The following is a 26,852-nucleotide window of genomic DNA, read 5'->3' as shown; positions in this document are numbered from 1 at the left end:
CTGCCTTATTCTATCATTTGTGGTAGCTTAATGAAGACTGGCGGTGTTCGCGGAAACGTAGACACATTTTTCTCTAAGAAAGAGGGAGTTGAAAGGAAGGTACTATTTGAGTTCGTTATTCTTATAATGTAGATTTATTGTACTCTTGAAGTGTTTTAAAAGAATCCAAGTAATTCTTCTTTATAAGACGATGGGTCGATAGACTAGGTTGTGCAATGCGTTTTGCAAACTCCTAAAGTGATATGCAAATGCATTATAAACTTGGCATCCTTTTCAACTCATTATATTTTAAATTACAACTGAATTTCTAACTTACGTTTTGAATTTCGCCGGAGTTTTGGTAGCGACTCATTAAATTAATTGAAACTATAAATCTGTTAGTCTACCAATCTACGAAATAATATGAATTTGGGAGTCCGCTTTTTGAGATCACGGATTACTTTGATTTGTGTTTTAGAAATTGTACATCAGTTTTACAAACCTGCGCGAGAGAAAAATCATCGTGATAATATGTCAGAAAGTTCTATATAAACTTCTCAAACGTGTCTATTTACCAATAAAACTTGGTCAATGATATATAACAGTAAGGTGCCTGACTGACTGTGCGTGAGACCAACGCACCACCGTAGCCTGAATATTTTGCATTCCGAGAAGAGACATGTGACACATCGTAAACAATAATGAGATGACATTTATATACCTTATAATAATAAAATTTAAGTACCTAATGTACTTTAATCACAATACTTATCAGGTTTTGCCTTACAATTGCGTTGAAATTATCGTACATGTAGTTATAGGCGTATATGTGTATTTATTAAAAACCGGTCGATTCGTTTCTGGTTATATATTTGATATCTTTGTCAATAAATCAGAAAGTTCAAATAGGAAATGTGACATTAATTTTTTTAACTCTATATAAGGTCATATAACATTGCTGACGCTATACACAGTATTGTCACTGCCCATTCGATTTATTTCATACTAGGTTTATGTCGTTGAGACTTTAAAAATATATTTAATGCACTACACATAATTATATATTACCGTTTAATGAACGCTCGCATAGCATTAAAAGCTGTCCCATGACGTACCACCTATGTTTTCAGTGAAGTAATAAATATTTGCTTTGTAGAAGGTACATGGTTTAAAAATGAACGTAAAAACAACATAGAGCTTTTTGACTGCGCTGTAAAAAGTTTGTTGAGTGGTGGTTATAGCTCAAATATGGAACCGTAGCGAATACCCCACGCTCGTAGTAGCTGGATATCACGTAGTTGTATGTCAGTAGAGGCGTAGCGCGTAGCTTTGTTAGTCGTCCGCGACCCGCCGGAGGGGTTGGATTGCCAACTCTACGAACTCTTTAAAGGCTGTTCGTTAACAATTTTTCGATAACTTTAGAGTCTATAAACTTTTCTTTAACAATCTCCGTGTTTTGGTTATTTGTTCTATGTTTAATAATTATTTCGCGCCGTTATGATGCTTTTAGTTATTTCTCCGAGGAATTAAGCTGCGCGAAACAGGGTAAGTTTTTAATTGAGTTAAGTAATAACTGTCCATTTAACTTATACTTGATGCATTTAAATGAAAATTTAATTACAGTGAGTTTCTATGTTCTTGGTATAACGTAATTATAGAACTATTTTAGGCAAAGTAATCCGTTTTTGCATTATTTATATAATTTAATCTTTAAAAATATGCGGACGTTATTGTACATATTTCATATCATATAGTTGGTTATTGAACAATATTATGTTTCAAATTGAATCTCAAAATGTAATTATGTAGAATGTACCTTACAATATTATTGTGGCTCACGAATTTCGATGAATCACCCTGATTTTTTACAGCTGTAATAAAATTAAATAAAGTAATAATTTTTAGTGAGAATCGAAACTATATAATATGACTTTCGAAAAGATATCAAATAGAATAGTAGCATCACCTAATAATTTGTTATTATTAGATATATTACTTAAACAAGTTATTTTCCTATATGAGGAAGATATTGTTATTTGTGCTGGTCTAAATTTGTGGTATAAATATATACTGTTTTCCTTCGAAAATATGACTCACTGCACATTATAAGTAGGTATTCAGTGTAGAAAACTAGCTTAGTGAACCAGAATGACCATGGACCTGTTTGTGTCTTAATATTTACCAAATATTTTTTGTTTATTCAAGTGAACATGTGACTCTATTTATACAAATATAAAGAGGTTATTCTTTACTACCACAGAGTGTCATTTCATTTCTGGGGTTATTCGCTCGTAAACAAAGTACAGATATTTTCACAGATAACAGCCAGCTCTCTGTAGAATTGGATTAGATGCCAATTGCCATTCTCACGGTCAATGTAATAAACCCTGTAGCTATTTAATAGCTCGCCATCGTAAAAATATTGGGTAGACTTTATGACGAAATTACTACACACTGAGATTTACGGGCTTTTCGCGGTATAGTTTCCTCCAGCTGACGTAATGCGACAGCGATGAAAAATGATTAATGATAATGAAACTAAACAAATCAAGATTGGACATATAATAGGTATCTATAGCGCGACATCACCTACTGTTAACTAGATCGGTTGTTTCAGAAATCTTAAACCAATATACAAATAATATAATGGTAACATTAAATATTATACTATAGTATATTATAGTTACCTTAATACATTTTAGAGTAACTAAAATGATTTTAACTTAAATTAAATATAGGTACTTAAGAATACTATTTTTTTACAAATAAAATCCTGTAATGAAAATAGACCTAGTTAATAGCATTGAGCTTAAAATACTGTCGCTGCGACCGCTTAGTTTTATATAAGACAATTAGATACTTAGGTCAGCCGCAGTTGTAGAGATTCTTCGATACTGTGCACGGATGAAGGCGTTTTCTTCTTTGAATATAAAAATACATTTAAATGTACATAACATACTGTAGGACCGATAACGAAACCAGACACGAGTGTCATAATTGCTGAGGGTTGATAATGAACCTGTAATGACAATAAAATATCGTGCACCCGCATGTCCGTTAGGTACGTGGGTTTCTATATGACGTTTGTGCGTATAAAACAATACGATAACTGATACATGCATGAACGTCGCACGTGCGATGAAATACGCGCGACAGGACAAGCGCCCTAATGAGAACTCGCGACATTAGTCTTCTGTAAGTTCATTGTCGAGTGGACTACGGACACTACGATCCTGACTACGATGCTTTTCATGTGCTATGTCGAGACGTATTCGTTCATAATCCATTTACAATACATTAAAAAAATCAGTGACATAATATTGTCATATTAAACCTAAAAGGTTAAGACATAACTATCGCAATCTTTTTTTCTTATATTCATCCTATATTCATTTTGATGGATATTCAGTTAGAATACTGAATATGGTTCACTTTAAAATTCACGGCAGACCAATAAACCGGATTATGTTTGCAATACATTATATTAAAAAATAGTCATAATTCAATAACATAGTATTATTGAAACTTTGAAGCAGAAGAAAATATTAAGATAAAATACGACGCTGATTAAATTATTCATTTTCTAATGTTTTCTATATTTTAAATGTCACGGTCTTAAAACTAGTTTAGATAGAGATTAGTCAACGTTATATTTTAAAGTATCAATAAGCTCTACATATTTAAAAAAATCTAGGTAAACCTATCTGAAAAATTTTCATTTTGTTTGATTAATGTTGTGACAAGCACGTGCGGTATGCGTCATTTGCGTTTATTTTCAAATAGATAACGACATGCTTTTCGTGGTTTGCGCCTAACCTTGGCGTCATTTATTGCAGCATATGTCATTTATAGATCAACATATTTATTCTTGACGGTATACCTAATCTTCAAGTTAAAATTACTGGAACGTACCTACTTAAAACTTCGTTTCAAAAATTATGTTCCATCAATGTTTTATTTTATAATATTAACATTACGTATACCTATGTGATATTTGATAAAAATGTTGACATTTCTAACCAAGCGACTTAAGCTAATACTTTTGTTAATCACCAGCTTTACTGCTCACAGTGTAAAGCTTTCAACGAGATGGCAGTGAATGGCAAGCGTTAATTATAAATAATTAAAAAGCTTTACATGTTTCAGTAATTAGATTAATCCCATTGATAATGTTTTTAGTATGCGATATAGGCGATTAATAATTATTTTTTTATTGTGTTTCTTGGTAAGTGGAACAAAAGCCACAATTTTCATTAATAAAACTGATAAAAATAGGTACCTATAGCAAATACTATGATGGTAGGGTATAGTTGTAGTAAAATATTTGTAGCTAACCTCAGGTCCAGTGGGGCTCCAATTTTAATTGAAATTGATTAAAAATGACCGCGTTCCCTAGGTTTGAATTTGATTGTTATTTCAATATGTTTACTTCCTGTTACGCAGATAACTATTTGAGTATAAAGTGTTACTACTTTTTTTTTGACAAAGATGGAGAAATGGAATATATATAACGAAAAAAAATGAAATGCACATTAAATGTATTTATTTTTATTATTTGTAAATTATTTAAAGACTGTTTATGAGCAGTAGAAATAGCATGGAAAAAAATATTTTATAATATGTAGCTATGAATAGGTACTACATATTATAAAAATATTTTTTCTGCTGACACTTCAGTCGGTACAACGTCACACCAACGTCCCGAGCTTTTAAAATTTTCTTGTTGACGTTTATCTTTCCATTTGAGGGAAATTTAATATTTCCATAAAGCGCTTGTTATTTGGCGTTTTCATATTTATTAACTTGAGGATGAAATTCCAAGTTATAGTCAAACTTTATGTATTTTGCCAACTCAACGTGTCAAAGATATCTCGATTGCTTTGAAAAGTTTTCAAAAGATTTTCGCATTTTAGACCCGAATTATAGATTAATGAGATTACGTAGAGCGTAAATTCCTCGTTATACACAATATTTAGTTATGTTATATTTTGTTTTTGTAAATAAGTGATAAATGAGTGGTAGATGACAATTCAGTCTTTGTATTCATTTTCTTTCTTTCGATTACGCTTATCACGGTCGCATTTTATTATTTGCATTTAGAATTCGGCCGAATATTGTCGTCCCCACAGGACCGTTTATTTTGGGTGTTTCAACGACGAGAGCGTTGACTCAGTGAGATTACGATTTAAATTTAGGCGGGGGCGAGCTGCCAAAGCATTGGGGAAATGTTTAGCTCGCCGCGCTCGAAACGTTTGGATGAATTGCTCGATTGTTGTATAATCGGAACTACAACACTTATTTGGCTTAATTAACATGCTATTTGCTGTGCATACATTTTTGCGAGGCATGCACGTGTGATTTAGTACTTACCTTACCTTACCTATTACTTTACTAGTTTTTGCCCGCGGCTTCGCCAGCGTTTAAAAGAGAATAATAGGACATACTAACATACATAAAACTGAAAATTCGTACCTTCATTGGAATACCAGTCGCGCCATCTGGCGAAAATTGGTCGTACCAACTTTGAAACCTTCGTGGTCTCATGGACAACCACTTTGCTAAAGATCATCACTTGATCAAATGCAAAGTTTACGATTCAATCCTTACTAATATCGATAAAAATAATCGATTTTTTTGGTCCAAAAGATCGATTCTCCGATTAATCGATCTTAGATCGCCATCCCTAGTTCTTTTGGGATTTCCGGGATAAAAACTATCATATTATGTCCTTTCTCGAGTCTCAGACTATCTTTGTACAAAATTTCATTAAAATCGGTTTAGTGGTTTAGGCGTGAAGAAAAGACAACCACACAGACAGACAGACAGAGTTACTTTCGGATTTATAATATTAGTGAGGATAAGGATTAGTAAGGATTACCCCTTATGCTTTTGTTTTTCCATATTGGAGTGCTTGTTATTTCAATAGCAGAATAGCATTCAAATTTAAAAGCAATTGATATGAACTGAGCATTTCTCGGTGTACCTATATTCAAGAATAAATTTGGGAATGAGGAGACTCTTATCAGGTTATGTTTTTTTAAGTTTTAAACTGTCCGTTCCTACTGGTGAGTGAGAACCGAAGCCACCAAATTCAAATAATAGTAAGTAAATATTGTTTGAGGTGTATTCTGTTTGTTAATATTGCGTGCTATTGTGCAACATCTTTGTCGGAAAGAAAGATGTCAAAGTAAAAACAATTCGGGATATACATTAATAATCCAACTTAAGGGAAAATTACCATATTTAAAATGCATTACAGGGAAGGTAAATCTGCAAATCCTTGCTTTATCTAAAGTGTTTCTTTTTCGGGTTTTCGGGCTTTTCGGTTTTTCAGCTGATGTAGCAAAATAATTCGATCCATACTTATGTGTACCTTTATAGAATACATTTATCCATTAACATAGGCCTCTTTTTACTGGTTTTGTATAAACACAATCAGTATATAAAACACGACGCGTGTGTAAAGTAAATTAAGCCGAAAAATATGAAATACGATTGATAAAAGCAATTTTTCACGGGAGAATAAAGTCAATTTAATAACATGGGAAAAAGTCGAACGCATGTTATTATGTTACACAAAGTTACACGAAGACTTTACATCAACGATAGGCACGTACATAGGTACATCAAAAGTTGTTTGAAATTAAATAAAAAGTAATACCTGCTGATTAAATTAAATAAAAAATGTACAAGAGAAATGTTTATAGGTCGTAACCCAGAATGCCATGCACTAAAGGCCAAATGACCAAAAGGTCATGTGTAATTCAAGTTTAGTGCCAATTTAAATACCTTGTCTATATAATTCTGCAATGTTGCGGTGGGTATCAATTTATTTTTAGACTAGCTTTTGCCTTTGACTGACGGCGTGGTGGTAATATCTGTTATCTGTTATCATTTTAGAGGGTACTGTCAATCGACAATCTCTAATTGTTGCTTATCAAAAAGAAAAAAATCCAAAGTACTTACTCGTACATTATAAAAAAGATTAACACCTTAATATCTATAAAAACAAAAATACCACTTAAAATATTAATATTTTATCACATCTTGTATTGCATGTGAATAACTTCTAGCATTCTATTTTTTACTAAACATTTAATTTTTTTATCTTAAACCAAAGATATAATTATTATTATCGATATTAATGAATGTCCATATCAATAAATGGACCATAGAAAATAGTATTTTGAAATAGGAGTTATTAATTTAATTTATTTATTTGTATGTTAAGAACATGGAACAGAAAAATTAGGAGTCTATATTTTTAATCCTGCCAGTGAAGATTTTTTTCATACATATAACACCGGTACGATATCGAAGGACGTCCTTGACCTACAATAAAAATACGGGATGAAAAGAAAATATTTTTGGCTTGAAAAGCTTATGTAGTATGCGTGTAAGTATTTAAAATAGTTTATTTATACTATCCAGCCATAAATATTTGCCTTTTTTTACAGGTGGATGTAGCAAATAGATAACACGCATAAATGTATCCTACATGTATATTTGTAAATTTAATACGATCACCAATCACAAAAACGACCGCATAAATATCTGTAACAGTACAGAAATTGTCTATCCGTACATTTATTACCTTTAAAACAACGCAGGTGAGGTAGTTCGTTGAGTATTAAACCAGATGGGGGACACAACTTCCTAATCTTTTATTTATGGACTCTAAAGGCATGTATGAAATATTGAGAAGAAATTGGTAAAGTTTGCGACTGGAAGCCCTTGATGAAACATAAATTAACAAACTTTTGTTATAAAGCACCAGTCACTGCGCATATATTTTATGATCATTAATATTTATTATATTGTTTAGTAGAACGATAGTAATAGAAAAGTTATTTGTTATTGTAAATGGAGTAATATCTCTTCATTATCAACCCATTACTGTCGCACTACTGGATACAGGCCTATTTCTGGGAATAAAAAGGATCAAGGTACACCCTGCTTTAAAAAAATGTTTAAAGATCTCAGCTTTGCAATCGATGTTTTGTTGTGAAGTAACTGATAATTAAATTTTAATACGCAACCTTCGAAAGATCAACGGGCTAATGAAAGATTAAAGGCCTGAGATTAAAACCATGGCCTCCCAAAATAAGGGAGGGAAATTCTAATACCTAAGCTTTATTAGTTTTTTCAAAAGGCTATCACTCCATTACTATTAACACGTCTTACTATACTCGTACACGTATCTTACATCCATCTATTTACAAAATTACATTGTACTTAAGCTAGAGGCAATTTACGACCTTGTGTATAGTACGTGCAGGAGAGCACTTTATTGCTTAAGATGTAAACTTATATTGTTCATTACTCTTAAAGTGTCCTATCTATCTTCGTACCTCATATATCAGGTTGATGTATTCGTGTACAGGTTCCATGTCAATACGAGCTATTATTCGTGAGTTTTACAATGTTTATATAGTTATTAAACTGCCATGAATGCCACTCACGAAGTAAAATTTTCTAATGTATGTTAACGTTATGTAATTACATTTAATATAATTAAAATTTTTGAGAACGTCTGGAAGTAGGAACTAAAAATAAATAACGGTTTTGTATGGAATCACGTGCAGTTATATATAAAAAAACTTGAATGCTAAAACGTAAAAAAATGGTAATCAAAAGGAATTTAAACAAAATGTCATTATTACACACAATTACCAAAATATCATATATGTACCATAATTATTTATAGTCACGGGCCTTACCATAATAACAATTGCGATAATGCTACTTCACTGGATATAAACAAGTGTTGACCACATATTGGTATTGTCCTCAAATAAATTAACCACGTCTGTATTCGGAAGTTCACATACAATATTTGTGCTTGCGTTGCTCTGAAAAGTGATGTGCATTGTTCTGTAACAATTAATCTTCATTATGGTTAATTAATCTTCGTCAGTAGAATCCAATCGCTTAATGCTAATTTAAGCCCTGCGTTTGATGTAAGCTTATTCAATCGTCTTCACTAGATTATTTTTCGGTGATTATACACAGATTTTTGGCATAAATTGTACTACTTAAGTTAGGCTGTTTAATTGTATGGTGCATATAATCAAATTTTAGTTGTACGAGTTTTGAAAATGGGTCCTATGTGGGTATAATAGGTATATGTGTCTGTAATGATTTTTTCTGGTATGGCTCCGTTGGTCTGATGTTGGAGCGGAAGGATTGGTTAGAGGATCTGAACCGGTTGTATGAAAAAGGGTGAGCTTGTATGAGGATCATCGCATATCTCATAACACATACATACATACATAACATAGGACATAACATAGGCCTATAGTTTGTAAGTAAAACAAATTCGGCGATTCTTTATATTATAGGGTGATGTTTTTTAATTAAGGATTTTCTTTGGCTACTTCCTGGCTCCAGATGATGGAATCTCCTTGGTCTACAAATTGAAGTAGTTCAGAAGAATCCAACAATCGGTAGCCACTTTTCGACTATTATTATCAGAGTCCTTTCCTAGCGGTTCAATTACATCGTGAAAATTTCTAAAACAAAATCATTATGCCGAAGTGAGATTCACCATCTTTTTAAAAGTCAGTTATAAATAAAGCTAACAGCTAACTGATCTAATGACTTTCTTATATGTGTTGTAAAAAGAGAACGTAAATTATTATGATTTACCAAGACAAGTGCCAGATTGACGTACACCAGACTAAACTGTGTCATTGTTTCGATTTATTCGATTTATTTCATCGTGAAACGTCCAAACAACGGTCATTGGTCATATTAATGCACTGTAATGACTACTAGGTGGTTGGAAAAACAAAGATTATGCAACCGAATTCCATGTTATGTTGATATTAATAGTTTCTTGTGTAATTATTTCTCTTTTAACTTATTGTATTTAATGGATTTTCTGGCATTGCTACTATCATAATAAAATCTTCAAACAACTGAGAACATGTTCTTTACAAAACGTTAACACACTAAATCTCCGGCCGCAAAGTTTGATTTTCGTATGTTTAATACTTTCGTGGTAAGATTTTTTATTATTATTAACAATTTTATTATAACTCGACGTGATCTCTCTGTTGGTGAGTAGCGAATCACAGTCATATTGCAACGGTAACCGCAATAACCGGTTTGTATGCGCAGTTTAGGATACTCAAATTATTACCATTTAGATCTTTTCTCGGATCTATCGTGAAATATAGTCTTTACAGCGTGGGCAGTAAGGTTACATTACGGTAGAGGATTACGCATACGAAACAAATGGGAACGATGCGTAAGGACTACACGTCGTTTATTTTTACGAGCAATTCCACTTTCGTTTAAATGGTTCCTTGTTAAGCACAAAGTCTTTCTGTAACAGTGTAATATTAAATGTAAGTTTATGCGTTATGTATGGCGCAGCCTATTTTATATTCCGCTGCATGAGTTAGTTCACACAATTGTCGGAGTTTTGGAGCATACTCCGCCACGCTACTCCATTATGGTTTTATGTCGTCGCCTAGCTGATATATATTGTTTAAGACAATTCAAACAGCAGCTCTGCAGGGAATGTACCGACCGTTATGCGCAGAATCAATTTTAAAAATTTATGGTAGCGAATGTGACTGCCAGTCATCGGCCATAGTAAATGGTCGATGTCGCCATCGCTAGCTCAGAATTAAATTAGGGCTTTAATTTTATAAAACCAAGGGACATCGCCACAGTTAACTTTATTTTTCAACTAATCAGATTTAATAATCTATAAGGATTTTGTTATGAGTAATCCTAGGTAGGTATCATAATTGGTATGAGTAATGTATTAGTATGGATATCGTGATGTAATCGAATGCAAAACTCCTAAAATGTCAAAACTTTAATGAAATAATACTTATAGGTAGGTACATTAAGATTTTAAAAATTATTTTCGTTTGAAAAGTAAATTAAGTATTAAGTAATAAAGTTCATATGGGAATACGGCATGTGGGCAATTTAACCTGTTTCCAGTGTTAGCGTAGTGTACTTTAAAAGTACTCGTATTTCTACTTGAATGACTAGCGCATTGCATTGTGGGCTATTGCGACGCGGCTCGGGTATTCTACTTATGTTGCCTTGGTTTTCATGTAGGTTGTTCTTCAGAAAATATTATTTTTTATTTTTCCCCGTGTAGCAGTATAACACTAAAATAGAACTGTACTCTAAATTACCTAATATTTTAATTTGTTAATCGACACTAATATTATAAAGAGAAAAACTTTGTTTGTTTGTTTGGTTGTAATGAATAGGCTCATAAACTACTGGACCGATTTTAAAAATTCTTTCACCATTCGGAAGCTACATTATCCACGAGTAACATAGGCTATATTTTATATGAAATATATATGATAAATAGATTTTGAGGCGGTACAAAGTTTGCCGGGTTAGCTAGTACTTCTATATCTATAAAGTGAGCTAGGTATCATGTATGTAGGTGAATAAAATATATATTTTTTATGCAATGTATCATTTTTTTCCTAAAGTTGAAAGAAATATATGACATTAACATATATGTCAGGAAAATCTAATCCTATGATCAGAATTGCAATATTATTTTCGTCTTTATCACTTATTTGATTTTTTTGTATCTTTAAATGTTACACACGTGACCTTCGTCCTCCAAAATGCTGCTCCAATGCATTGCATTGGTAGAGTCTTCAACAATATATCGCGATCGCAATCTAAATCGCGAAAGTCTATAGAATGAATACCTATAAAATAAATGTGTTCTTGTACAAGGTTTATTGCAGGATAAGTATATAAGTGTTCTGGGAAAAGTGGGTAGGCAATTATGTGTTGTATTAGACGAGCCTTTCCCACGAGACTGCGAGCGACGGGATCCGTTCCTTTTGATCCGCCTAATCTGACTCTTCTGACCCGGATATTCGTTTAGCGTATCTATAAGTACTACCTACCACCCGCAAGGCAATTTTAAAATACAGCAGATACCTACATATTAAAACATTCAAAGGAATTTATAACTTATTCTAGCGATAATTTTGTTCGTGGACTACATTATGAAGCCCGGACGCGTAAATTCTGCAGTTATGTTAATATGGGTTATTATTTAGTTCAATTTAATGCATATTTCTCGTCTGACTTCTCTACTGCAAATGTATTTCAGGAATTGCTATGTGATTTAGAATAAAAAGTTCTTGTTAGATATTTATTTTAAATTTACAAGATCTTTTTTTTTGTTAAATGCTTATTGAATATGTCCCTACTAAGTGGTTAACTAATCAAATACAGATAATTATCAGTTTCTAGGCTCTTCCCGTAGTACTTTGTAGTACCTAAGTTTCTAGTATTTCAGGAATGTTATTAAACTTTAGTTCTAACTGAAATAAGTCATGAAACCTAATTACTGAATAAATAATACAAGAGGTATTTAAAATATTAAGTAGAACTACAAACAAAATTAAAATTTAATGATTACGCAGGTGTTATATTTTGGAGAAATAATCAGAGTGGTTAATTAAGATTCAGCGATGCAGTTAATGAAGGTTCGACGTTTTCGTACCACTGGAGTCAGATTATCTTGACGAGATCGATAACGTGACATCTCGAGTGAATAATCAAATCGTTTGTGACCGATCCCCGTAAATTCGTTCAGTAATGATATAGCGAAGATATTAGCTATCGCAAATGTCTTCTTTAGTTCACTTCAATCTCTTGCCAACTCGCAATTATACATTTTTAGCAGGCTGGTGCAAAAAAGACGGATGTTTTATGTGACGGTTTATCCGGTCCATCTTGTACGCTGACGTCATTTGCATATTTGTTTTGTTGTTTCCTCCTTTTTTCAGCATGACCCCGTTTGAGGATACATGTAGATAATATACATGTGTAAATACAGCTTTATGAAATCAGAGTGTCATGCGAAAACATGAAACATTTTGAAAGTTCGCCAATTGTGAAATAAATACAGATAGAAAGTGGGTACATTCCCGTATACGGCACTTAGCGATTTTGGTATTTGGAAAACCGTGCCACTGTACCAGTAGTTAATATTGCTGTTTTATGGCGGGATGCCAAATCCGTCTGGACGCGAGATTATTTGTCAGAGTTTCCATAAGAAACAGTGCACTGTTGCAGGCAAATAACATATTTGATGTGATTTAATAGGACGGTTGTAAAAGCTTAGTACAGTAATATAGAAAAAAAAAAGTGTATTTATCAAAAAAGGTTGTGAAATCGTAAGACATGGCTGGATCTTTAACTCACACATAAAACTCCCGGGAAATAAAATAAATTGAGTTCATAACCGTCATTCAAACCAGATCGCTCGTGCCGGAAATGTGGAGTGGGCTGGTAGATATTATATGTGTACCTATATTAGATTTACTTGTGTCAGGGTTATTTCTTTCTCTTTGAGAGGGTAAGGATAAAGACTAAGGTGGTAAGATCAATTGTCATAACAAAAATTGTTTTTGTTCTTTCCAGGTAACCTGTGGCATTAATTGAGATAAAGAAGTTAGCAAGTACATTTAAGTGAAGAAATCTGTCAACATTCCGAAGTCAAGACAGAAGGTGCCAAGATGTGTCCGAAAACGAAGAGATAAAAAATATAAAAAGGACAGAAGTCCCAATATGTTCTCACTAGCCGAAGGCTGCGGATGTTATAGTTTTCGTGGTAGACGTACACGCTCTTTGGGGGACGATTCCTCCTCCTGTCGAAGCTCAGAGTTGGAACAAGAAGTTCCAAAAAAATTAGGAAAAAAGGTATTAAACAGCGAATGCACTATGAAGGCCCTAGCACCATTTTTGAAGTTCTGGAAGAAAGATGACGTCAGCATGACTAAAGCTGAAAGAAGTAAGTACATAAATTCTATGATGATACTTATATAATCATCTTTGTATTGTAGTCTAACCAAAAGGTTAATTCAATAGTTATAAGAATAGTATACTTAAATGGAAACTAAAAAATAGTCCATTATGGACACTATTATAACATTTCAAGGGACATTAGAGTATAGTTTAATTAAATTGACGCTGTTAAAAATACACATAAAAATAAGCTTTAAAATTTATTTATTTTACAGACTTAAATGATAAGCAGGTAGTTTAGTCAAATGTTATCAGGTATGTTCTTAATGTTAATCTATTTTAACAAACTTAGATATGAGAGTATTCGATTTATTAGATGCACATTTCTCGTAAGCACTATTGGTTTGATAATCCTTTCCCCGATATTAAAACTAACTCCAAAGTCTTTATTTAGACATTTTATATTAAAATATATAAGACATTTAAATATATCCAAAGATTTTATATGTATAGTAGACTTAACTTTTGAAGTTCACTTTAATTAAAATAATCATTTTTTGTATTTCTTACTCTACATTTTACTTTGATTATAGTAACTTTAAAATGAACTAGTAGCATATTATAGTTATTCTATTTTTTTAAATAGTAGAAGGCCATTAATACAGGCCATTAAAGCACTATAACACATCGATACGATTTAAAAGATATCGATTTGATTTATAAAACAATCGATAGTTCAAAACCGGTGACACTTTCACTAAGGTATTTTTTTTCTGTGAGGTCAGCCCCTAACCTATGTTCTTCCTAAGTTAGTCGTGTACTTACGGGACACCCTGTATAAAAGCTGAAATACCTAAAACAGAATCGTAACCGCGTTAAGCTAAATATTATTACGCAGGATATCACGGTTCTTACACAAATATTCCATATCATTTTCATGTTTTAGTAATGTGAATTGGATTAACCGCAGACCTACATAAATAAACATACAAAGCTATACACCAAGCCACGATGGAATATGATAATATGCATATTGGTGACGAGGCAAGGTCTGAAATAATTTGTTTTCAATGTTATAGGGTAAATATGAAGTTATAGTCGTAAAGGTTTAGACACCGTGGAAATATTATAATCGAATTTTATGTAATGTTGAGGTACTTGTCCTGTGTAATTTTTTCTGTGTAATCTTTTACGATTTAAGATTGTTAGTTATTAAAACTATTTTACTCACAATTGTGTATTTTTCGTTACTATATGATAAGGTGTGTTCCATTCCTTCAGATGGTGCTTCGTCTCTAGAGAGCTTACGAGTTTTGGTATATGTGTATTTCTTTGGCATTCATTGCAGCTCAAACGGCTGGAAAGATTTTTTACGTCGGAGTTGTGGGAGTGACATACTATATTTGTAAAAAGTCCGGTTTTTATTATTATTCTCTAGTATGCTATAATACATATAAATTATTATACCCACATACATATAATATGAATGTGCAACGACATTTCGAGTTTACTAAGCGATGCTTACTTTAAAGACTGGGTAATTTGCGAAAAATTCAAGCTATAAAAATGTAAATAATCTAAGTAGTAAATTAGCTTTAACGGTATAATTATACATTTGATAATTATGATGTAGTTGTTACTAAACTAACTAAAATCACGAGTTTTCCATACATGCCTACATGAATGTTTAGATTTTCACATCAATGAGTGTTGTAGAGTTAACTAGTACTAAGTAAAATTAATCGATCGATTTAAGGAAGCTCTCTTATTCCTGCAGTGTAAGCGAATAAGGTAAAAGAGTTCTATTAAATGTACTATGTGAGAATTAAATGTACTTTACATTTAATTCAGTGGGCGTTACTTCGAAATATTTAGATTAGTAACTACCTAATAAAATATGTATGATTTGTATAAGTGATTGATCATCTTGTTTTCGCTCCAATAACGACAGAACAAATTTCTTAACAATAGCCATGCCATGAGTATTACTTTGTGAATGTAAACATGAGTGATCGCTGGCAAAGTCGTCAATGACTCTCACTTTTCTTAGTAGCTTAACAAAAAAAAAAAATGTGAGCCGTCACGGGACGCCTGGCAGATGTGAAACATCGACATTATATTGTAAAAGTAATACGCAGAAAAGAACATATTGTGATAGGAACTAAATATGTCATAATGATAAAATAAAATATTACGATTTTTTCCAGATATCGATGACTATTTATTGAATTCGATTGCGCATGGCGCCGCGTCGCCACACCGTACACACTACTGCATATAGACTGTATATATATACCATCGTATAGCGTGGCATGGCGTGGCACGTACCACGGCATGCGTCGCCACGCCAGAAATCGGTTTTACGTGCGGCTATAGATGTTTCACATCAAAAAAAACGATGAATAACAGGACATCTCAAGTATCTTATCGGATTTTAAGTATACTATAAATCTGATTGTATTTTCGTACAATTATTATACAGAGATAAAGTTTCGCCCTTTAAATTTGTACTGGTTTAATATTTTGTCAGTGACATATACCTACTAATTATTTAATGATGCGTAATGACTTTTATCACCAAAAGTTATAAAAACAGAGTTTTCAAAGACCAGTGTCATAAAAATCCGCTTGTTTATGTATAAAATTTATTCAAGTGTGTTGTCATCTTACTTTTCGCGCGGAAACAGCCTTGAAAATCTATTTATTCGGGAATCATAAACATGAATCACTACAAACTTAAATAAAAGAGGGACTAATTACTTTCTTTTGTTGTAGCGATGAAAGCCGCCATATTGATTCAGCAATGGTATCGGCGGTACCTGGCTCGGATGGAGGTCCGCAGACGATACACCTGGACCATATTCCAGAGTATAGAGTACGCTGGGGAACAAGATCAAGTTAAAGTGAGTATACAGTATCCTGATAGCAAGTTTATTATATTCATCTATTCATTATTAACCCATCAACTTCCCATCAACCATTTATTTGTTTAATAGCAGAATAAGGGATATTTTCTGAGAAAGTGAGGGTTATAGGTTCAGGTATAGTTGTTAAGTTATTATTATTTCAAGTTTTACTTTTATATGTGGTACATGTTACTACTTGCAAACAAGCATATATCTGTAGTTCTATTTAAAGTTTATACAAATAGGTTGCGGCAGTTTCTGATGGCTCGATAAATAACCTAAAAACACACCCTTGAAGCCAGAATGAAGTAGCGCTTTATGGTTGCTGGTAGGAAGCCAAAAAACTTACAAAGAGATTTAATGGTGAAATCTCTTTGTACATTTTTTGGCTCTAATCTATCATAATTATAACATTAATTTATCATAGTTACAACATTACGTATGTACTTAGCAAATATACGAAGTATAATATGTGCCACCTAGATAAACATTTTGTGGCAATGCTGAAGATATTTACTGAAAATATTTGTAGAACCTTTGCAGAAACCTTTCAAGAGTCTTTATTTGAACTGTAACGCGTCTTGTTAAATGAGTTTCATTTGTAAATCTGACTGCCGACTGAGATTATTGACGGTACCTATACAATTTCGTGGAGTTGCGACTTGAGCTGTTTAACGACTTTAAAGTTTAAATAGGTTATTCATATAACTGAATATTTAGTAATGACGAATATGTATCTTTTACTTTGTAGTTTGTACATACCTGTGTATGAGTGTTTACCCTATATATTTTTACGTAAAACCTTAGGTATTTTCGTTAGGTATTTTAAAAATACGTAGTTTACGTTAATCTCTAAAAATCTTCTATTTATGTGTCAAGTCTAAATTGAATGAGACGTTTCCAAGATTAGTTCGTTTAGACGAGTAGAAATAATCTTAATATGGGAGTTTTGAAATATTGTCATACAATTATACATAAGAAAATGAGTTAAATGGAAAATGAAAGTTTTTTTTAATTGGCACTTTAATATAGAGGCATAACCACCACACTTATTTCTGCCTAATAACAGTTGGGTAAGCGTAAGGGAGATATACCTATCCGAGACGTTCCAACTTAGTCCTAGGGATAGCAACTACTGTGTGGTCAGCCTCAGGTAGGAATCTAATATTATCTAGAGTTGTTTCCAGATTTCCATGGGCGTCAGTACTCCCTTACCATAAGGACAATATGGTCGAGCATATTGTTATTTTCCAATATCATATAAAAAATATTCAGCTTGGTTAACCTTGGTAATTTCATTCACGGATTATACAAGATAGTAGATCTGTAAAGAATAAATAAGTACCTATGGACAAAGTTCTACATAATTCCATTGTAATAAACATGAGCATTCGAGTAACTAGCAATCGATAAGCTCTGTGGCCGACAGGGACATATTAAACGGTTTAAATGGCCCGGCTTACTCGATCCAGGTTGTAAGTTAATCCAAACGACACGTAGGTACTGGTGCTGTCAACTGTGTTTACGTAAGCCAAACGACATGTAGGCACACAATTACTTTTAAATTATTCATTTGGTTTAAAGAAAACATAAAGGAACAACAAAATCATGACACATTCGGAAAGTCTACAGCACATTTTTCTCTATTGCAAGTTAGGATATGGTTTTGTCAGACTTTTACGAATAAAAATTAAAGTCGCAGTAATTACATTGTGTTTTCATGTCGCTATGTTTGTATACTCGTGGTTAGTGGATGGTATTAGTCCTATGAGGGTATTACTTGTTTGTGAGGTGGGTTCGTTTATGAAATAAAATATAACATAACTTCATAAGTTGAACTTGAAATGTTACATAATTTCAAGACCTAAGAGAAAATATATATGAATGACAATATCTTGAATAGTATTCGTGTTATTTTAAGTCATACATACATTAAGTAACTTTATTTTAAATTAGAATATTTGAAAGTTATAGGGACGTCACAAGGGAACTCTTCACTGAAGTATGAATGGGTATTTTATGTAAAATGTAGTTAATTATGCCTGATCATTCGACAAAGTAACGTATAGCTGGTGGGACAGGATGGAATAAATGGAATAGAGTAACGTCTACTACAACAAATATCCGAATATTTATTAATTATATTTTGTAGAGTTATATTCAATGTTTTCCTTGTAAATAAATGTTTAACAAATGAAAAAAAAGATCACCAAGAAAATTATACGTGTGAACTCGGAAATAACTCTGTCGACAGCTTGAAGATTGAATTTGTCAGCAAGTGTAAATGTGTTTGTTCTCGCTTCGCTATCGCCGGCTAATATTTAAAATGGAAAACATTTCTATTATTTTCCTTTTATCTTTAAAACCTTTGTGTCTTTTCTAAAGCATTTAAGAATCAATAAATATGTGAACGATAATAACTGGTTAGTAATTGGTATTGCTTAATATTCCATTATGATTAAATATTCAGCCACTAAATTACGAATTTTGGGAATATAGCGGCTTCGACGGTCATATCTTTTTTCGATGAAAAAAGCGTAAAATAATCTAAATAATGATTTAATTATCACAAAGCCACATGATAGTGTAGTCAACTTTAAACCTAAACTTGTCATTCAAAGAAATAGCCCAGTAGTAAAAAAATGTTTTTTTCTAACAAATTGTGCAAAAAGTACAAAACAGAGATATCATTTGAAGTATTACTTTGTGCAGTTGTTCGTTTCCCACCAAACAACCCTTTGTTTGCGGCGAAAAACCTATAAAGAGTGGATTATGGCCTCGAGAGAGCGCATTCCGTTCACGCGATCATTCCACGCTCTACACTTTAACCGAGTTTACTGGCACTAAAGGAAAATAATTAAATTTACTGATGATGAAAACCTTTGCCGACAAATGAGTTTCGACAGAATGTAATTAATTATGCGTGCTTATAAAACACAAAAGACGGCAAACATGTAATTTACATTAATGTTATAAGCCGGTGTTTCATTTCGCTCTTTAATGTATAGATATAGCTGTGTGGTTACACATTTCATAAAGTTTTTTAATAAGTCTAGAAAGGTTTTCTATTTGTTATTAATTCAGTTACATTTATTATTGAATAAAGGAGTCATCATACATTTCATTTTTTGGAACGATTAAACTGTAGGTAATAAAACAAGGGTCGAACCTATGTTGGTTTTAGTAACCCGATTTTGAGAATTATATTATTCCTCAGAGAAATAAGAAATAATATTTAAATAGAATTATGTAATGTCCTTCTTATTCATATTATTTAAGATGTTCGTTTCGAATATTGTTGGTAAAATGATGCTTAATCATGCGGGATATGTGCTCCATAAAATTATATGCAGCGTGGTGCGTTGATGACGTTAATCAATGCGCAACCTACATTACAGTATTTCTTTTGGAATCCCCGTTTTATAATAAAATGAGTAATTATGCACTTACTTATACTTTATTTTCGCAAAATGTAAAGTACTTTATTGCATTCGTCGTAAAGTGCCATATATAACGAGAATATGTTTGAACCAATTAATCCTGCTCTCGAAACAATAAATCGCCTCCTGTTCGTTCAGAAAATTAATCACACGTACAATCTACACGGGACATACAAAAATGTTATTACCAACTTTGTAGCCAAAAGAGCAGTGTTTAAAAGTACGCACATCTAACATTAATATTTTACGAATCGTATACGATAAACATTCTCGATAGCATTTGTATTTAATCGGAGGTTACTATTGATTGCTGAAAGGAAAAAATATTTATGAGGCATAATATAATAATTCTTTACGTATTGGCCCATACAATTTCCAAGTTCTGACACAATCCGCTCGGGGCGCTGATTGTTGAATGAATGAGCGGAAATTGTATAGGCAAATACGTAAACAAATACCAAAACAGTCATATTTGTCAAAACGTAAAACCTCATGGTAAGGGTACTGTTCATGTAGATATGCAAGAGATGAGATAGTTCATAGAGATAACAAAACCTCCAATTATAAGAATTTATTCGTCACTATAACGGTTCAACTCTAAAAATTGTTAACAAGCGTATTTTGGTTATTATCTGTTATGTTTGAATGGGTGATCAATGAATTACGTCGATTCTTAGCTTTTTATACTTGATTGTTTCTGATTTTAATAATAAGTAACAGGTGATAAAAATAAACAAGTTAAAATAAACGTAGGTAATTATTCGATCGGATTTACAGAGTGCAGAAATACATTCGAAGAAAATTGAGAACAATTTCTTCGTAGGAACATTCCTAGTAAAGCTTGTGCGGTAGATTAATGAAGTGTACATAATAATTCTACATAATATTGTAGGCAATGAGAAAGGATTTATGCTAATAGAACAGCTATAGGATTAAGCTGTTCATTCCTAGATGAACATTAATAAATAAATGTCGAGGAGTCTGAGAAATGGCTCTATAAATAATTAATTCCTAATTAATCACAAAATGATTTTCATAATTCATTCTTAAATGCTTGAATTAATTTAGCCGTTTCAGTTATACTAAGATCAGTTTTCATTTTTAAGGAACAATGCATTCACATAGTTTTATATATGTCTGTAAGAACCACTACAAAGAGTATAACTTTACATAATGCTGCAAAAACTCTTCTGACGAAAAAATCTTTTTATCTTCTTGAATAACAACTTTACGTCGCTACGCTTACACTAGGACATGACATTTTATAAGCTTATACAGATTAACTTAGAATTTAAAATAATTTGCCATTCATGTTTCAAATTCAATTCAATTCAAAATAAAAAAAAAAAATATATCATCAACTTTACATTTTAAACTCGAATATCGGAGAAACTATAAGTATAATTTACATTTCATTCCATCATTGAATACCTACTCTTTTTTATAATCAATAAGACTATCTATTCCCCCACAACATCTCAGGGAAATCGGGGCGGCTGAAAATCAGCGCAGTTCTGGATTAAGGTCCTGGATCTGCATTAGCTGAGCCCTTTCCATTTGCTCTCAATAAGATGTATATTGTATAATATTACAAATTAATTGTTTACTTTATTTGTGCAACTTCTTGAGGCAATAAACCATTCTTATTATTATTTTGTATATACTTCTTAAAAGTCTCGACTCAGATGTATTATTATTATTTATGTGTGTTTGCGTATGTCCAAGACATCCACAACAATGGAAATCCTAGTGAGGGTCTCGTAATCCGCAAAATTAACTTTCAACTAGGTAATGAACTCCAGAAGCGTCAGATAGCCGTTTCGGATTTTGTGATTTAAATTTAATTAAGAGGCTGGATCTGTTATGGTTCTAAATTGTAATTATTCAAAACATTGTTTAATTAAGCCCAGATTTGCATATCATTTTATTCTCAGTTGTAATCAGTTTAGACAACTTTATATCTGTATAATCTATATGAATACATTTTAATTGCACTCTTTATAACCTATTATATCCTTACATAATAATATTGTTATTTTGAATGCTTGTTGATAGTTTCAGATGTTTTTGCTTGCTGTTTCTTGGTAGAGGTAGTTACTCATATGCTGGGCATAAATTTAATCGGTTTACGAGTACCTTTACATGTACCTACGTGTGTAGGTAACATAACATAAAGTAAAACATTTAATATATATCTTGCAATAGTTTCGTGAAAAACAACAAAATTATTCAGAAAGCAGATGTTTCATCGAGTTTTAGATCTTGCAGTCAGTAAATACGTACTACATATTTACGATAACAAAACATGTTATCTATAACTGGGGAATGTCATTACATTCAGTCATGGCATGGAGCCAGATCCATTGTACTGTGATAATAATTTTCATCCACTTCACACAGACGTTTTAGCACTGAATAACATAACAAAGATATTCAACGTCTAGTTACGACTAATATTTACTAAATAATTGTAACTCTAATACTAATAAGACTAGATCCTAATTTTCATTTCTGAGCATGGAGTATACAAAAATTTCAACCACGCTTATTGCGGGTTCGTACTCATAGACTTTAGCGTTTGAGAAATTTATGGAAAAAAATGTATTGGTTACCTATAGTAGTTAATAATAACCAACCATGCTTATTGCGGGTTCGTACTTTAGCGTTTGAGAAATTTATGGAAAAAAATGTATTGGTTACCTATAGTAGTTAATATTATGTAGTAATTAAAATCCATATCTAATATGCACATGAGGACGAGAAATCAAAGGTAGCTGAAATTGATTGCTAGCTGCTAACTGCACTGCATATGGCACCTATCGCACTGATACCTAAACTGTGTGAGCATTTTTTATATGAGGTTATTACAGTACCGGTTGCAATTGATATAATCAATCTATTTGTAATGCTCTCAAAATAACGTCAACATTTTTATTAAATTATGTCATATGGAATATTTATGATATTGGCTATACGTTGAACCATCCACATCGCGCATGAGTGGTTACTGGTGAGCCCTTAGCCATCGTCATCGCGATCAATAACCAACCAATCGGCTGCACAATAATACGTGTGTGTCATAAGTGCGTATTGCATTAAATTGTTTCTGTTACGACATATTTAGCAGTGATAGCCTAGTGGTTAAGAAACTCGGCCTCTCAATTGAGGGGTCCGAGGTTCGAATCCCAGGCACGCACCTTTGATTTTTCAAAGTTATGTGCGTATTAGAAATTAATTATCACTTGCTAAACGGTGAAGGAAAACATCGTGAGGAAACCTGCATACCTGAGAGATGTATAAAAAAAAATAATAATCTCAAAGGTATGTGAAGTCTACCAATACGCTCTTGGCCGGCGCGGTGGACAATGGCCTAATCCTTCTCATTATGAGAAGAGACCCGTGCCCAGCAGTGGGACAGTAATGGGTTGATGATGATGATGATGATGACAACATATTTAATTCTATAACGTTGTTTTAGCAAAATAAATAAATGTATCGCATATATTATCATACAAGGGATGACATACATCGATCAGAATCAGTACCGTTATAGAGAATAATTACATACTCGTATTATGCAGTAAAGCGGTGAGAATTAAGATTTACTTTCAAAACAACATAGATGAATTCGTCTAATCCAATTGGAATACTGAGCACAAAATAAATCCTCGTTATGATGAGTCCTGGTTGATGACAGTTAAGGAATAATGGGAAACGTTACAAAGGTCAAGCGGACAAAGGGAATTATGCTTACAAAGTTTTACATTCGAGGCGAAAAAGACTCCATTGTTTTCGAGTTATTATAGAAATAGCAAAAATATCTTTATGTAAAAGACAATATAGGGTTCAATTGGACATGCATTATGATACCAAATTGTCTTTTGTTCGTCCTTTTAACCGTGTTCGTTAGCACTGCTTTATGTAGGTAGTAATGTTGTGAATTGGCAGGGTTATACATTCATTCGTACGAATGAGTTGCGTATATTTTTCTTAGAATGACTAATGAAAACATTGATTGGTATTTGTCGACATCAACATTTATTTATTTCACGGAAAAGAGTTTGAAATGTTGTTTCTTACGTAATATTTTATAATCTCTAAGAGGAAGAAATGAAGTTTCTTCAAGATACCTGCTTCGGAAGGCAGTATCTTAAGTAGAAACAACACCCTTTTGAAATTTCTTTTTGTTTAAAGCTTAATGTTTTTAAGTCGATTAGGATTGGATCGTGAAGAAGTTATAATAACAGGTTTACAATCTTTTATCCGAATTAAATCAAGTTTTCGGCGATGATGTTTATCTTATAATAGGGAATGAAAGGCAGGGCGAAGAAGCTTGAATTATGTTATAATCCTAACTATTTTATATCTCTCTTCTGCTCTGTCAGCTGTATCAAATTGAAAATTAAACTATAAAAATGAAGACAAACTTTTTGTAACCATAATAACTTATTTTGTAACTTGTTCAGGCAGATAGTTAAGTTTAATAATATGATAAGTTGTTAACGATGTTTTTTAAAGATATTTGATCTGGCAATATAGGTAATATAGATACAACAAAGTACCTTCGGTAACTTTAGTTTTTTTTATCACTAAGAAGTCTTTAAAAGTTTCAGAACGTCTTTCTCACTCACTCGAACTCACTGAACTCCTCTTAAGCTGATTTTGTTCGTTTTTGAGATAAGATTCAAGTACTAAAAATTTTGACATATTTCACGATAATTTTTTTTAATTTTTGACTTGCGACTCGAGGTGAAGGTTATTCTTTTTTTAACTCTTACACTGTAATCTTTATGAAAAGATAGCAATGGTGAGATAGTAATGTTTGTTTACTGTTTAATCCTATATCATGATAAGCTTAAAATTCTATTGCAGTTATACAACTTCTTCAACGCACTACTTAGTCACATGAAAGACACGAGTGGACGGCCATCTTCCGAGCGCACATCGAGGACAGCCTCCGTCAGTAAGTACCCTTGTATAACTTAATAACAAGCGTTAAGTGTTAACTAAACATGTTTATGGTGATAAGACAATGCTCACCGGATTTATTTCTTCGCTTGGAGCAACGTTGCCCGTAGGGATTATCCGTAATTCTTTTTTTTTTTTCAAAAATTACATGTTGATTGTCAATTAAACATAGTTTCATGTCATGTGACGTCATGAAGTAGCAACGATAATGTGACGTCATGTGAAATTTTGTGGGATTCTTCCTTCAATAGAAGCCTAGAATAAGTATATGGTTAACCGTTGTTGGACCTGACTTGTTTGTTAATTTGACCTAAAGGAGGTATAATTTCAAGAACTGGTTCAATAAGACCAGTCAGATACAAGTACCACTTTTCGAAGTGTCAAACAAGACAGAGAGACAGTCAATTAAAATAACCTGTTTGAAATGTTTTGTTTTCAATCCGACCTGATTTCGATCCGTCTTTTACTTCTTCAAGCTGTATCCTTTATCTCGTCTGACCCCTTTCACGGCTGGTCACCGAGGTGGTCAAACGACGAAACTTAGACAACGGAGAGAAAAAAAATGAAGGTTGTTTAGCGCCTGTAAATATATCTTCCCACCAAACCGCATTCGGCCAGCGTGGTGAACTTTGACCTAAATGCGTGTCATTTTTAGAGTGGTAATAATAGTTTGATGATGTTATTTGACCAAATTAAAAACCTTTTCCTTTTTTGAATCAACAAATAAAAAATTTGAGTAATTAAAAAGACTTCCGATCTCGAAAAATCTTTACAGAATACGCGTATTAAATTGCTTAAGAAAAAGATATAAAAGATTCGTCTGTATTAAGGAATTACGTTTTTCCGGACCTTTTTACCCTGTTACAGAAGATGAAAGAAATAACGAATCCTATAAACCCGAAAATCCATATCATTAATGATTTACCTACGGAAGAACAAAAAAATCAAATGAAGGTTTTAGAATATTTAAGTTTCATTTATTATTTCTTTTCTAGTTTAATTAAGTACTTTTTAATAAAATAATTTAGAATTTCCAGTTCTGTAAGGAAAAAATATACCTTGTAAAAAATCTCATTTGGGAAATATTTTTAATTTTATTCAACATGCTCTATTAAGTGACATTGTGGTGAGTGTGAATGTTAAAATATATTTTGTTTTTTCCTAAGATTATTTATGAATTTATTGAAAGCTTAGTAGTTTGCTGAAATTCAAACATAGTAATGAAAGTTAAAAATATATCTTGATAAAACTAAAGATTTTAAATACATCGTTACAAAATATAGAAAAAAAACCTAGTTAAACTAAGAAGAAAATGTATCTATTGAACTGCTTACAATAAAACTATATCCAATAGAAATAATTTAGGACAAGCTTTCACTCATGTTTATATTGTAGAGGATGATGTTTATATACAGGTTGCGTATAATTGTTAAGAGCTAGTTTCGATTTATTATGGACCTTAACATTATTTTAAATTATTTTGTATGTTCTGTACACATGATATATTTACGGTCATTAAATATTAACGCGACAGCATATTACCGCTCTACTGGAATTGTATGCATTTCAAATAACTGCAGCGACCTTTGCCACTGGTAATGTATAAACGAGGTCTCGGCTATTCTTGGAATCGTGTCACGAAGTCTAGTATTTTTGTTTTATTCTCAATCATATAGTTACCATTAATGACCGATTACTTTTAAAGATCGATCGATATCTCGTTATTTTGAGTTTGAAATAAATGTTTAATTGTAGTAAAGTACACGTTACGTGTAATCATTCATATATTTGTGTGTGGGTC

At 32.3% G+C, this 26,852-nt stretch overlaps 1 protein-coding gene across 1 annotated transcript in view; it reads left to right on the top strand.

Moving 5' to 3' along the window:
* The first annotated feature begins 1,279 nt into the window (after nucleotides 1-1,279).
* rdgC (retinal degeneration C) overlaps nucleotides 1,280-26,852 on the top strand; it is a 61,353-nt gene continuing 35,780 nt past the window's right edge. The window contains exons 1-4 of the mRNA XM_073085497.1: nucleotides 1,280-1,524; nucleotides 13,414-13,783; nucleotides 16,513-16,640; nucleotides 24,956-25,046. Of these exons, the coding sequence (XP_072941598.1) occupies nucleotides 13,561-13,783; nucleotides 16,513-16,640; nucleotides 24,956-25,046 (442 nt within the window). The 5' untranslated portion in view covers nucleotides 1,280-1,524; nucleotides 13,414-13,560. The remainder of the gene's footprint in view (nucleotides 1,525-13,413; nucleotides 13,784-16,512; nucleotides 16,641-24,955; nucleotides 25,047-26,852) is intronic.

This window comes from Epargyreus clarus, unplaced genomic scaffold, assembly GCF_041222505.1.
Source record: "Epargyreus clarus isolate Ecla_fem2 unplaced genomic scaffold, WU_Ecla_fem_2.2 ptg000023l, whole genome shotgun sequence".
Taxonomy (NCBI): domain Eukaryota; kingdom Metazoa; phylum Arthropoda; class Insecta; order Lepidoptera; family Hesperiidae; genus Epargyreus; species Epargyreus clarus.
Note: the sequence above shows the minus strand (reverse complement) of the source record. Positions and strands in the feature narration are given on the sequence as shown.